Raw genomic sequence first — 16,789 nt, 5'->3', positions numbered from 1 at the left:
TTAGAACACACCAAGAAATACAGTATAATTATACAGTGTTTAGCCTCGAGATGTCCTTCAGTGTTTTGTAAAAAAAAATTACACAAGTAACTATTTACAATAATTGACATCCATCATTAAACAGCTCTAACTTTATTGTAAAGACAAATAAAATAAAGAGTAGCTCAATTCATTTTCAATAATACAGAATTATTTAACAATCACACACTTAAAAGTAGAGTCTTAATAATCATGTATTACCAATAACACTTTCACATCTACATTTCATACATTCTCTAAAACATTTATTTAACACCTAAATTAATACATACATAGTTACACTATATATGAAGTCATCCACTTCAATTAGAAATTATCATGATCATAACAAATCCCTTTCCTTGGATTATGGCAATTTCAACATTGAAATCATATATTATAATAATTAAATTGTGAAGTACCTTACATTAGTCATTACTATTAAATACAATTCCTATGATTGTCATCCCATTAAGGATATGGCAATACTCATTACTGTCAATAGAGATTCATCAATGAAAATGGAATAATCTTATTACAGTCATGATGTAGAAATGTTTAATTAGGCCGCTTACTCATTATTTGGTATTAGGCGTAGTATCAACACAACGTGTGCCTAATGAAGTTTATAAACCACTAGATATTATTATGCCCTGCCTATTAATATCTAAAACTTATCGACTTCATTTCGAAACGAGAGCGACACACGACTTGTTTTGGATATACTTGTTTTGTGTGCAGTTGACGTTTGGGGTTTAAAAATTTTGACATTATTATTTAAAAAGTGATGAATAAATGTAGCACTTTAAAATTACTCAACACCGATTTTTGGAAAGTATACATATATACGTACTACGTATTACATATACATTTATACATATATATGTATAAGTAATACACAGTACCAATATTTCATTTAGTGGTCTCATCAAAATTCAGAGATACTATAGATTTTACCAGTTTATCAGTTTTTTTCATTCTGGGATCTAAAACTACTTCGTTACATGATCATCATATGAATTGCTTTGCGTTTCTAAACAATATTGCATATTGGGACTCATGTAAATTATCATAGAAATATATTTTTAATTTTATCAAACATGTAAATATTTCTAATATGTATACTAGTTATCTAGTATTCATAACACAATATATTTTTAGATTGGGGCTAGATGGCACTATGTGGATTTTCTAGCATTATTATTGTTATTTATATATATTGCTATATATATACATATTTCTGACAGAAATTTCTCATTTATTTTAATAAAAGGTGAATAGTATTGCAATAATCCCACGGGAATTAATTAATACCGAAAAATAACGAACTTCATCTTTATTACACATCATCACTTTCAAGAGAAGATATCTGATTAAGATACAATCTCCAATTATTGTTATGATCAAGGCATATCATATCAATTGTTAAAAAACGTGATTTCACAATATGTCAATACTTGACGTAATTCTGTCGTCTGTATTGTGGTATGATGTCGATTCTGCGATCTCGCTACGACATATACGTATAGTTACCGGTCGTGTATACGACGGGCTTAGCGGCGACGTCGCGAGCGTCGCAGTAGTCGCGGTTCTCGTCAAATGTGTATGGGCACGTGTAGTAGCAGCGCGTCGCGGCGGGGAAACTCCAGCGAACACATCTCGCACTTGAACGCGCCGCCTGGAACCGCGTGCTCCGCCGGCGGAGACTGTGGGGACGGCGGCGACGGCGGCGACAACGGGGGCGGGGGCGACGCGCGGGGCGGGGACACCGCGGGGGATCGCGCCCGGATGGCACGCAAGTCGTCGGCCGGGTGACGAGGGGGCCTTCTCGTACGAATCTGTAACAAATGTTTACTTCTTGATAAACTTGTAACGACTATTATATGGAGTGGTATATAGAATATATTTATATATGTACAAAACTATATAAAATTAAAGAGCAATTTTTACTGTATTTACAGTGACAATAGAAAATGTGGACATCCACAACCTCATAACCATAGGTTAGATTAAATAAAAGCTTCCACTCAACTGAAAAGGGATATTTTCTGACGGCTAAATAAAAAAAAGTATAGTCAAGAGGTTTGGCTAATGGTAACTTAAACACAGACCTGTTTGGTCCTGGGCCGCGGCTGCTCCGTGTGTATCATGCGGGGGCGCGGCGCGCGCGGCGGGGGCGCGGGGCGGCGGCGGCGGCGGCGTGCGGGCGGCGGGGAGCGCGGCGCGGGGGAGGGCGGCGGCGAGGGGGACGTCGGCGAGGGGGGCGGCGACGGGGACCGCGACGGGGGCGAGGGGGGCGAGGGGGGCGACAGCCGCGCGGGCGATCCGCTCGCCGACCGCGACGCCCGCTCCCACGGGTTCTCCACTGGCGACTCCACTTTCACTCTCCGCCGCCGCTTGTACTTGCGCGGACCCGACTGTGTAGGTAATATAAGTTAACTTATATTTGTTAAATCTTCTATTTCTAATATAGGTGTATCAATGTTTTCCAAAGTGAAGTGCACCATGACCTATCCTACCTATGAATATAAACGTCCAAACTTAGAACTCTTATATCATTTCTTCGTCTATCTTAAAGTCGCTTATTATTCGCTCGAGAACCACCCGACGGAAATTCATATAACAATGCGATGTTATGTTACAATCTAATTTCTTGTTATTGAAATTTTACTTCTTAGTTTTCAAGCAACAAATTAGAGGCATAGTATCTTTTTGTGCATGGTACTCCTAATCAATAAACCCTATTAGTCGTAAATAAAACAGACTGTTATTAATTGTAATGTGAAGATAAATATAAATCTTTATCTCTAATAAAACTCCACAGCCATTTTGGATTAATATTGTTGGTATTTCAATAGGCCAGTAAATCAATTCAAATTTGACTCACCTGAGGTTGCCTTTTAAGAGCTGTATTTGCATCGCAATGTTGAATTAAATGCTGGACTAGTTCTGCACTGGAATGTAACGTCCTTTCACAAACCACGCAACAATATGCAGGCCCACCTGAAATGTTACAAGAATAATAAATAATTGATGAAATACACATACATTTTAATCCTATGCTAAAAATGGACTTCTACAAATTACTGATTTTAGGAAGAAGTATTCCTTCTAGTGGAGTATGTTTATTTTTTTGTTCAAATAAAATGGTAAACAAGCTGATGGTTAGCTCACCAATATATACACTTAAAAAGCTTCACGGACATCGACTGACGACTATGGTACCTCACAAGCGTTATCATACCGGAGGTCTACGATATTACGCCTCTGTACTCTGTAATTTTGGTACCATTTCTCTGTCTTCAATGGAAACAAACTGTTTGACGGTGAAGTAAGCGAGAGCGGAAAAATCAAGGTATATAATATGTATAATCAAGTGGTACGCGGAATAGTAAAAAATAGTAAAGGAAAAAATATATAGATCTCAAGTGATTGCTAATTTTAATATTCTACTATTTCTTCGAATATAAAAATGGCATACTGAATTTTATTAATTAAATATATATATAGTATACATTTCTTAATAATTAAGTGAATTACATGTTATTATTATTATTTAAATAATAATTTTATAATTATATAACAATGAACTCTTCCTCCTCTCTTCTCTTCCGCTAGCCAAGTAAATCAATTATGTGCCCTGTGCGCCCAACACAGGGTACATAATTGATTTACTTTGAATTTCCTACCTACCTTGGTTTAGTGTAAAATGATGGAATGCAAAGCTTAAGTAAATAAGAGTAGTGGGCACTGACCGTTGGCGCGGCGGTCGGGCGCGGAGTGGTGCGAGCGCACGTGCTCGCGGAGCACCACGCGCTGGTTGAAGGCGCGCGGGCACACCGCGCACGCGTACGGCTTCTCGCCTGCAACACAATACCTTAACACAATACTTTTATACTCTAAACTTTTTTATATTTCTAGCATTACGCTTATTTGTTGTCCATATTGACTCTATTTTTTAATGTGTATGTTATTGCTTTTTTTTATTTTGTGTGAAACGAGTCAATAAAATTATCTTAATCTTAATATAATATTATAAACGCGAAAGTTTGCCAGTATGGATGTTTGTTTCTTTCACGCATATACTATTTTGATGAAATCTTACAGTAATATAATTTATGCATCAGAAAAACATATAGGCTATATTTTTTATTGAAATTTAACGCGGGAGAAACCGCGGGCACAGCCAGTATTCTATATATTCTATTCTATTACGACGGTGGCAAACAAGCATTCGGGCCATCTGATAGTAAACGCCTATCGTAGCCTATGGACGCCCGAAACACCAGGGGCTCATGTTACGGCATGATAATGAATTCCCGCTCGGCATCTTGTTACTAAACTACCGAGGTCGTCATCGAGCTGCCTGGTTGCGATAGTCGCGGCTCGCACGGTACAAACATGTGTATTCATGAGTATGATTGTTTGAATTGGTCTGGGTATTTCCTATGTATAATATGTATGTATATCCAAAAAAAAGTATTTATGTATTTATATCAGTTGTCCAGTACCCATAACACAAGTTCTGCTTATTTTGGAGCTAGAAGGCACTTTGAGAACTGCCCTGAGATATTATTATAATATATTAATATGAGCATGGCTACTGATATGTTTTTACAGTATTGGGCTTTTTACTTATTTTATACTAAAACCTGAGTTGCATTTCCAGATATGCATATTTAAATGTACATTGCAATTTGTGAATAAGAGAATAAAGATGACGGTCATATTTTTCGTACTTGAGTACAGAAAAAAAAACAATAATAATATCAGCATAACAGTGACCTGTGTGTATTCTTTCGTGCTTGCGAAGCGTGCCGCCGTCCGCAAACGCCTTCCAACAAAATCTACACGCATACGGCCGCTCGCCCGTGTGAATCCGTATGTGGATCTGCTGGGAGCTCCGCGATCCGAACACTTTACCTGCAAAAATTGGGAGTGTGTATTTTATCTACATTGACATCTTTCAACGAGCTATTGCATAAAGTAACATACAAGCCAAATGTTGGTTGTTTATGGTCAGAATTGTCAATATTGTATGACCAAATAAGTAAATGATGTAAATAGATTCGAGTTTCTTGCCAGCTCCTCATAACGAATATTGTCATTTGAATTGTCGGTAGGTTTAAAATATATTTAAAATGATGACACGTGTTTTTTAAAACCATTTAAAAAAAATGGCTTTAATCGCTCTTATCACTTACCACATTCTCTACAGGGAAATTGCCTCGAACTGTTAGACGACGACGTATTATTTCTACCTCGACTCATCTTCTTTAATCTAAAAAATAAAAATATGTAATCTTTTACTGCAGTCATTTAACAGTTACAAAATAAATCTCCTATGCCATCCTTAACGTTGGCAACAATTTTAGCGGTATTTGGTAGCTTCTAAAAGGAGCAGGAAGTCTTGAAATTAATTTACTTAATATGTAGTGCAAGCTCAGGACTATAATTACTTTGAGTGAAATTAATTAATTCCATAGTAAAAGATAACGTTCCAGGTTCCAGATACTGTAATAGGGGTCAGTGCAGGTATGGAGGGGGTCAGCGAGTGTCGGTAGTACCTGGGGGCCCGCGGGCGCTCCGCGTGCCGCTCTGCGTGCGCCAGCAGTTGCAGCGCGTCGGTGCAGCTCTCCCCGCACACGTCGCACGTGTGCTCCGCCCACGTGCTGCTCGTGCTGTCGTGCCGCTTATAACTAGTGTAATACAACATTTGATAATCTGAACAATCCATGTATTTTGATAGTATGTAGTTAAATTTGACGCGGTCATTATTTATACATACAATTTTTTATTAATTAAAAAAAAAGTATAGTATAGTATATAGTCAAGCCGCGTACCTGTGCGCGGCGGCCACGTGTCTGCGCAGTAGGTCCGCACGCTGGAAGGCAACGCCGCAGTCCTGGCAAAACAGCTCCGGCCCCCTCATTTGCTCGTAGGCAGGCCGTTCCGCGCCACCTGACGCCTGCGACAGCCGGAAGTCCATGTCCTCGTCTACATTGAGGAAGGGGTTTATCATTTGCTATTTTATTTATTTACTTAATTCAAGTCATGTAGAGCATATTACAAATACCTTGTAGACTATTATTATAACTATTATTTTTATTATTTTTTCATATGTATGTACATATGAAAAAATAATAAAATATAAATTGCTCAATATCTATAATTATCAGCACGTAGATGGGGACCAGGGCCACAAATGCCTTGATACTTGTGTACGTTGGGGTCGGGGTCGGGGTCGACTCGCGCGCGCGCGCGGCGGGCGCGGCAGGTGCGGGTGGTGCAGTGTTCCTATAAAAGCTAGCGCGTGCCCCGCGGGGTCGGGGTCGGGGTCGGCGCGCGCGCGGCGGGCGCGGCAGGTGCGGGTGGTGCAGTGTTCCTATAAAAGAGTGTGTACTCGCGCCCCGGGGGGTCGTGTGTGGTGCAGTGTTCCTTTAAAATAGTGTGTCCTCACCGGAGTCGTCCCCGGGGGCGGGGTCGGGGTCGGGGTCTGCGCGCGCGCGCGGCGGGCGCGGCAGGTGCGGGTGGTGCAGTGTTCCTATAAAAGAGTGTGTCCTCACCGGAGTCGTCCCCGGGGGCGGGGTCGGGGTCGGGGTCTGCGCGCGCGCGCGGCGGGCGCGGCAGGTGCGGGTGGTTTCCATAAAAGAGTGTGTACTCACCGGAGTCGTCCCCGGGGTCGGGGTCGGGGTCTGCGCGCGCGCGCGGCGGGCGCGGCAGGTGCGGGTGGTGCAGTGTTCCTATAAAAGAGTGTGTACTCACCGGAGTCGTCCCCGGGGTCGGGGTCGGGGTCGGGGTCTGCGCGCGCGCGCGGCGGGCGCGGCAGGTGCGGGTGGTGCAGTGTTCCTATAAAAGAGTGTGTACGCGCGCGCGCGGGGTCGGCGCGCGCGCGGCGGGCGCGGCAGGTGCGGGTGGTGCAGTGTTCCTATAAAAGAGTGTGTACTCACCGGAGTCGTCCCCGGGGTCGGGGTCGGGGTCGGGGTCTGCGCGCGCGCGCGGCGGGCGCGGCAGGTGCGGGTGGTGCAGTGTTCCTATAAAAGAGTGTGTACTCACCGGAGTCGTCCCCGGGGTCGGGGTCGGGGTCGGGGTCTGCGCGCGCGCGCGGCGGGCGCGGCAGGTGCGGGTGGCGCGCGGCGGCGTGTGCGGCCAGCGCCTCGCGCGACCAGCACAGTTCGCCGCACGATGCGCACTCCACCGGCGAGTCGCCGCCGTGCACCTGCACATGCGCAGTACCTCACGGCTTAGGTCAATAACATACATTCGGTAACTCAAAACGTCGTCGCATTCCAACCGAGCGTATGGCTCGTAATATATTGTTTTCTGTATCCATCTTGCAATCGGTCGAACTCTATGAGCATATGCGGTAAAAGTTACGTCGCGGGTAGAGTGTGATTCTCAGTGGAATCATCGTATCTTGAGATGGTCCTGATTAGTCATCGAATTTCCACATGTTGTCGGGGACTATCAGTTATTATTAAATAATAATGGAATAATATACCGGCATGACATTAGATAGGGGAGTCAGAAACACTGACAACTGTTGTCGTCCTTGTGGACGGTGGCGATTGATTACTAAATATCTGAATCCAACCTTACCATTCACCACAAAATTATTAATAGTAATCTGGAGCAACAATTAAAATAGATTCTATAATCTTCGTAAACAATCGGTAATCATATATCTCCTGATCATACTCACCTATTCGAATTAATTTTACACGGGAACTACGATATTCAATCGAATTCTACCGAGTCTATGTTCTGTCGTACATTTACACAAACGAGTAATTGAAGTTTTACTTATATCAAACGATAAGTACCCGAGCGTGCGACTGCAGCGCCTTCTCCCTCGCGAAGCCGACCCCGCAGTGGCGACACACGAAGGGGCGCGAGGGGTCGGTGGGGGGCGGCGGGGGCGACGGCGGCAGCGGCGGCGGCGGCGGCGTGGGCGGCGACGGCGGGGCGGCGGCGGCCGGCCGCGCGCGCCGCGACCACTGCTGCGTCCGCGCCGACGTCATATTCTCCCACATGCCATTCTGTTAAGAATAGCTCCCATTACGCGTACGCTCTTTCACGCGTGAATAGACTTTCACCCAGAAAAGTATATGCATGTACAGGTAGAAATAGAAATAATCTCTATTCAAGTAAACTTAATATAAGCATTTTTATAATAGACACCTTTTTTTTATTCTACCACTCATTCAGAACGCAGACTCATCACAAAAAGAATGAGCAAGAAACTTGTGTGTTGCTCTTTTAAAGAAATGTTGTTTTAAGTAGATTTAGATTTTTAATGTAGACAAAGAGAAAAAGAAACCGCGCAGGCCGTCATCACGCGCATTCCCGCGTCCTTCTAAATGGTATATATTTTTTTTACATATATTACATTTCTTTTGATAATATTATATTGGTATTATTACAATACTCACCTCTACTGGTTCTGGATTCTTTTTCCGTCTACCTCTTTTTTTCTTTGGTTTGACAATTTGATCACTATCTAATAAATCATCTGAAAAAATTGGTAATTTACATTATTAATTTCATTAACAAATCATTTTCAGACATTTCAATCCATTTAAGATTGTTTAGGCTGTATATGGTTATTCCGTTGCCATATAATTATAAGAAGAAAATATTCTTATAATTTTTTCTTGAATAAAATATGGTGGGAAATACATAGAAATTATATTATTAAATAAAGTATTTTTATTCCATCAACCTCGGATTTATTCAAAGATTGATTCGCAACTTCTTTCTACAATGGTAACAGACACTTATACAATATACTAAAACCAATTAAAATAAATTCTATTCATCCTTTTTAAATATCATCAGGAAACTTCAATAAAAGTACAAAAATACAAGTATGTTGTAAAAATACTACATTGATATTGTAACTTCTCTTGTTGGTAGTGTCTAACAATAAGAGCCACAGCTAAGACTGTTGACAATCGTTTAGTTGTTATATTACCCAAATGCGAATTACTTTCCAGGAGTTCCAAAGCATAAAGAGGAAAGTATGTAGCCACTTTCCTCTTTACGCTTTGAAACTCCGGCGATTATTCATTGAAGTGGTACCTAATCGTGTCCTAGTAACCTGACAGCTACCGTTTCACCGGTCTAAGTCGCGAAGGGATAGCAATGTGTGTGTGTTACTAACATTTTACCATCGCACCACTCGCCATCGAGAGAGAATTTATCTCCACACACTGGAACCTAAGTGGCCTCGGACAGCACGATTTCAAAGGAGCTTGCTTCCACATCTACTTACATTATAGAATGAACTACCTGCCGAAGTTTACTCACGAGACAACAGCATGGGGTGTTTCAAGAAGGGTATATTAAAGTTTCTTAAGTGTCGGCAACAAGCACGTGACGCCCTTAGTGTTACAGGTGTCCATAGGCTGCGATAACCATTTACCATCCGCCATTAGACGGGCCATTTGCTTGTTTGCAACCATTTGTTTGTATATACATATATAGCCGCCTTTGTGTGTACTCATTATGTAAAAAATCTGACTAACCATAGTGCAGGGAATCCTGGTCGTGGTCATCGGGTACGAAGGCGTGGACCTTCAAGTGATTCATGAGATCGCACTTTCTCACGTACCGTACGCCGCAGAGGTTACACGCGTGCGGTCGGTCGTTTTGATGCGCAACCATATGGTTCATAAGCGCCGCTTTTTTGCGAAACCGCCTTGAGCAGAAGTCACATGGCCACGGCCGCATCGCTGTGTACTCGTCCTGAGATCACGCCCACACTCAAATTTAGAAGAGTTAGAAGGGAACACTACATACTAAAGTAAAGCTAGATTTTATATGTGAGTCATGAAAGTGCAAGATAAGCCATTTTTTCGAATTATTAAATACTGGAATTTACAGCTTCACTGAACAAAAATGAGATGGCTGAATGCCAAGCACCTCTACAGGGCTCCAACCGCTGCTAAGGCCGTCATTTCGATCCCCATATCGTCGGTTAAATAGAATAATGGCAGTATTCAAAATGTACTTTTCTTTACAAGACAAGCATTTAAAGTTTTTTTTTAATTTATTTAAATTATTTTTGCCTTTAAAATTTTAGTTTACACAGAAATATTATATATCATTTTAAAAGTATTTAGATAATGATTAAGACAGTGTGGTTAATTTAATTGACTTATACAAAAAGAGGCAAAATGTCTTATTTCTATTTAATCAACGATATAAATGGGACAGGGGTTAAATCATCAATAATCAGATAACAAATAGATTTGTATATAAGTACAGGAATGTAGGAGGGGAATTATAGTAGTAATAGTGATGTGAACTAATAACCCGATTTTGCTAGTAATACATATGAGTCCCATTGAAATAAATTGTGTACAATTAACAGCCTCTGTGGTCTAGTAGATTTGCAAACTACTTTACTTCTTGTGGTGCCTGTATGGGTGTTTAATATGCATGTATTTATTTACATCATACTGCCTATTATGTATGTATTTATTTACATCAGTGGTCTATTACCTATAACATAATAATAAATAGAGCTACAATAAACACAACAATAAAATTAAAACTCATAATAAAATACAGGAATGTACAATAAGTTTATCAATAATGTAGAACACTAACCTGATCAGTTGGAAGGGGTACATCAATATCATTTTCTTCTTTTATATCTAACACTGGATTTGCTAAATGCTCTAGCGATACTTCCACTCTGAAAGAGAACATTTAAAGTAAATAAATAGGATTCTTAATCAATTGTAATTAGTGAACAAATAATACAAATACAACATAATAATAAAAATAATAAGATTCCTTGGAAAAAAAATAAACAAGTTACAAATTTTGACATCCAACATTAAATTTAATATTAGCCCAACATTGCTTGCAATATAATAGTATATAGCAAGCAATGTTCCAAGCAGTGTCAGGTCAACTTCCATACAGTCACCCATGTAAACTATATTCAATAATTTCTGGTTAATTCACCACTATGAGCTAACTAACCTGACTTGATATGGACACACAATTCTATCCATAGAAACTAAAAACAGTAATATGGTTGGTCTTAATGATTGTGTAATATAATAATTTACCTTTCCTGCCCTCCTGATATCACCCAATCATCAGTAATCACTTCTTCAGTGACACACTCCACATTTGGATCCTCTACAAGCTCTGCCGTTTCTGTATAACTCACAACATCTTGTGATAAATACATCAAGTTCTCGGCTGCTGTTTGATCCATATTTGTAATAATTTCTTCTGAAGTCTAAAATTGACATACATATAAATATGTATAATTTACACAAAGAATAACATTATAGTGTTTGTTATGTAGTGGTACATCAACTTATAATCTATTCAATTAATCACTAAACATTTGTGAATTTAGGCATAGAGAACATTTTAATGATATCCATTTTTATTTGTAAATATTTAATCACAAGAAGCAATTCTTTTTAAAAGTAGTCTTCTCTACCTCTCTTCCCCTGTTAAGTTTATCATTATATTTACAAATGTAAGAACAGAATGATATAATAACATTTACCATATTGGAAAAACTTCCAGTTTGCACATTGTCAAGGTCACATATCTCCTCATCACCTACTGGATGGACAGGGCTTTGCTAAAAAAAGTTTAATTATTTTCTTTAAAAATGCACCTTTTACTATTTTCCAGCAACATATTATTGAGATGTAAAGAGTAGAAAATAGTATTTTTTCCAGCAACATTATTTCTTTTACAGCTTTGTTTTTTTTAGAATAAATAAATACTATGCTGTATTTATTTATTTATTCTATAAAAAACAAAAGAAGAGCCTTGATATTTCTGTCTGAGAAAAAAAGAATTCTTTTCGGACAGAAATATCAAGTCAAGAATAGAATAGAAAATCATTTATTCAAATAAACTTAACTTAAGCACTTTTGAATAGTCAACATTGTTTTAAATCTACCGCTAATTCGGAAAGCTGTCTCATCACAAGAAGAATAAGCAAGAAACTTGAGTGTTGCTCTTTTAAACAATCCTTGTAAGTTCACATTTTACAAGTCGAAACGTGTGAATACAAACTACCAACACTACTTCATTTAGGCTCAAATATAAAAACACAATAAGATAAAATCAGTTGTAGTGATAAGAGCAGGCCAGTCCCTACAAGCAGTACTCGTTCACGAGTATGACGGATGAGCCAGCCATCACTGCGCTCAACCATGTTTTAGGGAGCCAATTACCCGGCCCACCACGCCGCCACATGTCTGGACATTTTAGTGAGCATGACTACTCATTCCACTCGACCACGTCACAGCTACAAAAATTACTATATGGATTATTACATGAGGATGCATGCGGTAATCAATACAAAAGCCGCTACACTATCATATATCAAGAAAGCAAGAGTTCAAGAGTCTCTGAACTACTGAGCACTGACTTAAAAATACTTCTTACATTAAGTATTAAGTATTCTTCCTAACATACTATTTTATTATAAAGTATATCAATATATATACATGTATATATATTAATGTAGTTCATTCATAATAATTTCTTCATACAATATCATCAACACACATACATTTCAAGGAAGAAAAAAATAAAGTCCAAAGGAGTGCAAAATAAAAAAGGTGTCCAAAGGAGTAAAAACAAATGTATTGTCACTTACTTTTACTTCTACTTCCTCCCAATGGAGGAAGTCTCCGTCACCATCCATGTTGTTATGTTATGATCTCTCCCATAACTAAAATTGTATATCCTAAATATTGTTTTCTTCACAAATTTCACTAAAAAGTACTTTTTATAGCTATCATATCTTCATGTTTTTGTTACAGTTACTGTAAAAAAACTTACATTTCATATAGGGAAATAAATATATAGAATTCTACTCCAACGGAAACCAAATATATATAAATATATTAATAAATACATATTATATTAATTGGATTAATTAAACCAGGAATAAAACATAGTTTTCAATCTAAATCTATACAAATCTATCACAGTGCAAAATATATACATTTAATATTAATCATACATGTATTAATTACATATATTGAATTCTCCCTCTTAGTTCTGACTTTCCCTTAAGCTAATTGGGAGATAATGTCCAATATATGTATGCAAAGACTTACTGACTGACTATGAAATGATTACTCTATATTATGGTTTTGAAGGCTTTTCCTTTTATTCAACAAATTTCGAAATAGAGAATGCTAAATTGTGTTCTAAATAATAAGTTATTTACTGTCGAAATTATAACTCTATTTTAAAAACTAATCTGGCTGCCATGATCATGTCAACGACTAAACTAAATACCTAAGTACGCCTTCTAAAACCAAAACATCAACATAACCTTATTAACTATGAGATTCGAAATAATGTTTATATTACTAATTTCAGTTAATATTTGCAGACATTAGTAATCTTTAATAGGACCATATATAAATATTTCACATTAAATTGTTTTATGAAAAGCAATAATGGTGTCAAAATAAAAAAACCATAGGTTATCTCTGTCAAATGAAAGGTTAAGATCACCAATACCGTACAGGAAATAATTATAGTTTTAGTCACTAGAACTAAAAAAGTAATAGCATTATAATGAAGGCTAACGATTTTCACTTTTCCTAGGACCTCATCGTATATCTATAAGTTTACATGACGCAATCATTGAATTTAACGATAGTACATAGACGACAACAATAATATAACCAAAGTTGTAGCAAAATATAACAGACACTAACCGTGTAGTATCAAACTTAAAATATTTTTACCATATTAAACACGTTACATTACATGAAATACACTATATATTTTATTCTTTGGTTATTGGATAAATATACATATTTCATTCGCAACTGCAACAATGAAAGTAGGTAGGTATAACATATAGAGTAGAACCACAGACTACATAGAGAATTAGAACTATAGATTATTTACGGTATTGACCTAAAGACCAAATCCAAACTAGACGAAATCGAATATTTCTGAATGATAATGGTATGGTTACTTAGCTGCATTAAAGGCAAAGCAATGTTAGTCTCGTTTACGACTATACGATACAATGCTTAATTAGGTACAAAATTACAAATTCTATATATATAAGAGCTTGCGTCGAGCCACTGGCGCGCCATGGTGCGTTCACAATGTGGATCTCTACAAATTCTACCTGCCATCATCTAGCATTTCATAAAGGATGGACAGTGCTAATAACAATAATTCCACCCAATCACACTCAATCCTCTTATTATCAGTATGCTTGTGTATATACCTAGGAAAAATGTCTCGATACAATAACGCTGTTGGATGCACGTTCATATTTACCCTAAAGATCCCATAACGGCAACAAACTTAACTACGGTTCTTTTCGCCCTGTACAACTACGCTATCACACAAAACCGACCTCGTCGACGAAGACGACATAATTAAACAGTCCAGTGCGTCTAAAAGTTATTCTTTAGCGGTTTCCTATACGTTCATCCGCAGCTTTGGAGTATCTACCCTCTACACTTACTCCTTTTTCGTCCGGTGTTACATTAAAGGCCGATAAAGCAGCAGAAGGATGGAACTTCTGCTCCTCGAGTTAGTTTTTTTAAAAATTAAAATTGCATGCGGGCGCTGATGACCCTAGCGTCGGCCCTGTGTGTATGATATGATAGTAGTACTCTGGAGGAAATTGCAGAAAGTAATTGAAGTGAAAGATTACAAGGTCGTTGGTATGTTTATGTAGGTCTAAATTATTAAAGACTGCTGGTTAAATTTAAATGAAAAAAAAAATAAAGAGGAACTGTATCGAAAAGTGTATATTGAAGTAAACTATTGGATCATAAGCAGCATTAAAATTGTGAATAGTCTGTTAATACATTTGTTGGTGTATTTTTTTAATAACCCGATTTTTTAGGAGTTTCTACAAAATTTAGGGTAAGCAAGCAAAGAGTAAAGCCAGCCGGACCTAGGATATCGGTATTCTGTGGACCAGACAGTCATTTGTCCGTTTGGATATTGGTGTTCTGTGGTCATTTGGCAACACTGATGACGTGACGACTGACAAATTGAGGAATTTGACGATTGTTTTATTTTTCGTATTCAATTCAATTCTTTCTAACTTAGATAATTTGAACAAAAATATGTGTAAAAAATTTATGTTATTATTCTTCTGGAAATAATTTTTATTTTTTCAAGCTTGAAACAGTAACTTCCAGTATCAGTTTGCGACTGTGTTAATAATTTCATGAGTACGTGTATTGCAACGAATTGACATCAAATTAATCGAGTTAAAGTTGACGTATACTGTATAATAATTATCCATCAAAACGGCGGGTCGAAGCAACATGCGTCGTCCCCGAGACGGGTATTCTTACCAGCCACTTCCTAGGGTCACAACAGAGGATGCACTTGAAAATGACAACGACAGAATGGCTGAAGAACTCAGCGGGAAGATAAGTACATTAAAGCATATGTCAATACAAATTGGCGATGAAGTTCGTTATCAAGACAAGATGCTGCGTGGGCTCGATGATGATGTTGATAGGAGTTCTGGGTTCCTTGGCAAAACAATGGGTCGAGTTCTCAAACTTGGAAAAGGGAATCATAACTACTATATATTTTATTTATTTATATTTTCAATATTTGTTTTCTTTGTGTTATATATAGTTCTTAAATTTAGGTGATCTAAATCTATATCATTGTTTTCATTCCCAAGATTGAAAAAATATTAATCTATTGTAAATAATTGTGTAAAATAATATAAATAAAGGATTCTATTTTATGATTTAAAATTTATACCTAATAACATTACTGTATATGCAATGTTACTTTTCCGTCTAAAACTTCCTATATTATCATTTACAAAGACCTAAAATTATAAACTTGGATTACACAGTAATTTCATCTTTGTCAAAGTGAATGAAAATGCATTGTAAATTTGGAATTTAGATTTAGTTTATGAATAATATATTGTACTACTACTGTAATAACATAATGTATAAGCTGAATATGGAGTTATTACAAATTGTGGATTGAATTACTGAATTTTGAAGAGGCAAATTTCTTAGTATTGCATGTATTCACCATTGGGAATAAAATTCATTGTGTGGCAGATAGGGAAACGGAGCCGTTCCTCAGATTTGTGACCGGAGTGTAGGTTATTATTATAATAATAATAAAACCTTTTATTCAGACATACCATTAATAGTCATTATTTATCTTTAATGTGTATGTCTATTTGGCTTTTGGTAAAGGCCTTTACCAACATATTCCACCCCATTCATCATCAGTAAAAGGCTATGCCAGTTTTACTCATTGTCATACCTATACAAATATAAAATCTATTGTGGGTAACACCACCTATTTATTTATTATTATATTTACACCACTTATTATTATCTCCCAATTATACTATTATATTAAGCAATCACTTTTAAATAAAACTCTTTATAAAATGAAATTATTTACTATCCACCTCAACAGTTAAAAAAATTATATATTCATTCATTAACACTATGTATACAATTCTCTCAACATATTGCCATATTCATCACCTACACTACCTTTAGAGACTGAAATATAAAGATTGCAAGACACTTTCAGAACATCTGCACAACTTTTTATTGTATCAATCAATAATGCTACAGTACCACATGCAATTTGTGCATTTATTTTTTCATAATAACCATTTAAATTTTCTAGTATTATTGTAGACGGGATATTCTGCCACTCTGGCAAAGTAGAAAGACTTTCTATTAATGATTCCAATGTCTTTGCATATAGAAAACTTATCATCTTCATA

The 16,789-nt window shown here is 37.6% G+C and overlaps 2 protein-coding genes across 2 annotated transcripts; one reads left to right on the top strand and one right to left on the bottom strand.

Annotated features, from left to right (window-relative positions):
- Positions 1–941: 941 nt before the first annotated feature.
- Positions 942–13,888, bottom strand: LOC131846766 (zinc finger protein 48-like). Its single transcript, XM_059196163.1, has 17 exons — positions 13,615–13,888; positions 12,668–12,836; positions 11,558–11,635; positions 11,103–11,278; positions 10,633–10,720; positions 9,546–9,765; positions 8,451–8,530; positions 7,842–8,057; positions 7,075–7,237; positions 5,862–6,015; positions 5,586–5,717; positions 5,223–5,299; positions 4,804–4,941; positions 3,774–3,881; positions 2,906–3,021; positions 2,130–2,435; positions 942–1,856 (listed from the first exon to the last, which is right to left on the bottom strand). Exons 2-17 carry the CDS (start codon positions 12,713–12,715, stop codon positions 1,614–1,616), a joined length of 2,343 nt encoding a protein of 780 aa, XP_059052146.1. The 5' UTR covers positions 12,716–12,836; positions 13,615–13,888; the 3' UTR covers positions 942–1,613.
- A 1,358-nt stretch (positions 13,889–15,246) lies between these two features.
- LOC131846846 (BET1 homolog) lies at positions 15,247–15,753 on the top strand. Its single transcript, XM_059196268.1, has one exon. It carries the CDS (start codon positions 15,333–15,335, stop codon positions 15,669–15,671), a length of 339 nt encoding a protein of 112 aa, XP_059052251.1. The 5' UTR covers positions 15,247–15,332; the 3' UTR covers positions 15,672–15,753.
- The last annotated feature ends 1,036 nt before the right edge of the window (positions 15,754–16,789 follow it).

This window comes from Achroia grisella, unplaced genomic scaffold (assembly GCF_030625045.1).
Source record: "Achroia grisella isolate CSIRO2021 unplaced genomic scaffold, CSIRO_AGI_Agris_v1 utg109, whole genome shotgun sequence".
Taxonomy (NCBI): Eukaryota; Metazoa; Arthropoda; class Insecta; order Lepidoptera; family Pyralidae; genus Achroia; species Achroia grisella.
The sequence above is the reverse complement of the archived record's forward strand: the minus strand, read 5'-3'. Positions and strand labels throughout refer to the sequence as shown.

Excerpts from the sequence above, each read along its gene's own strand:
- LOC131846766 (XM_059196163.1), bottom strand. The coding sequence starts at position 12,715 with ATGGATGGTGACGGAGACTTCCTCCATTGGGAGGAAGTAGAAGTAAAA. Across the intron at positions 10,721-11,102 it reads ATATCAGGAGGGCAGGAAAG|AGTGGAAGTATCGCTAGAGC; the intron begins GTAAATTATTAT and ends GTTCTCTTTCAG. Across the intron at positions 1,857-2,129 it reads CGCGGCCCAGGACCAAACAG|ATTCGTACGAGAAGGCCCCC; the intron begins GTCTGTGTTTAA and ends CATTTGTTACAG.
- LOC131846846 (XM_059196268.1), top strand. The coding sequence starts at position 15,333 with ATGCGTCGTCCCCGAGACGGGTATTCTTACCAGCCACTTCCTAGGGTC.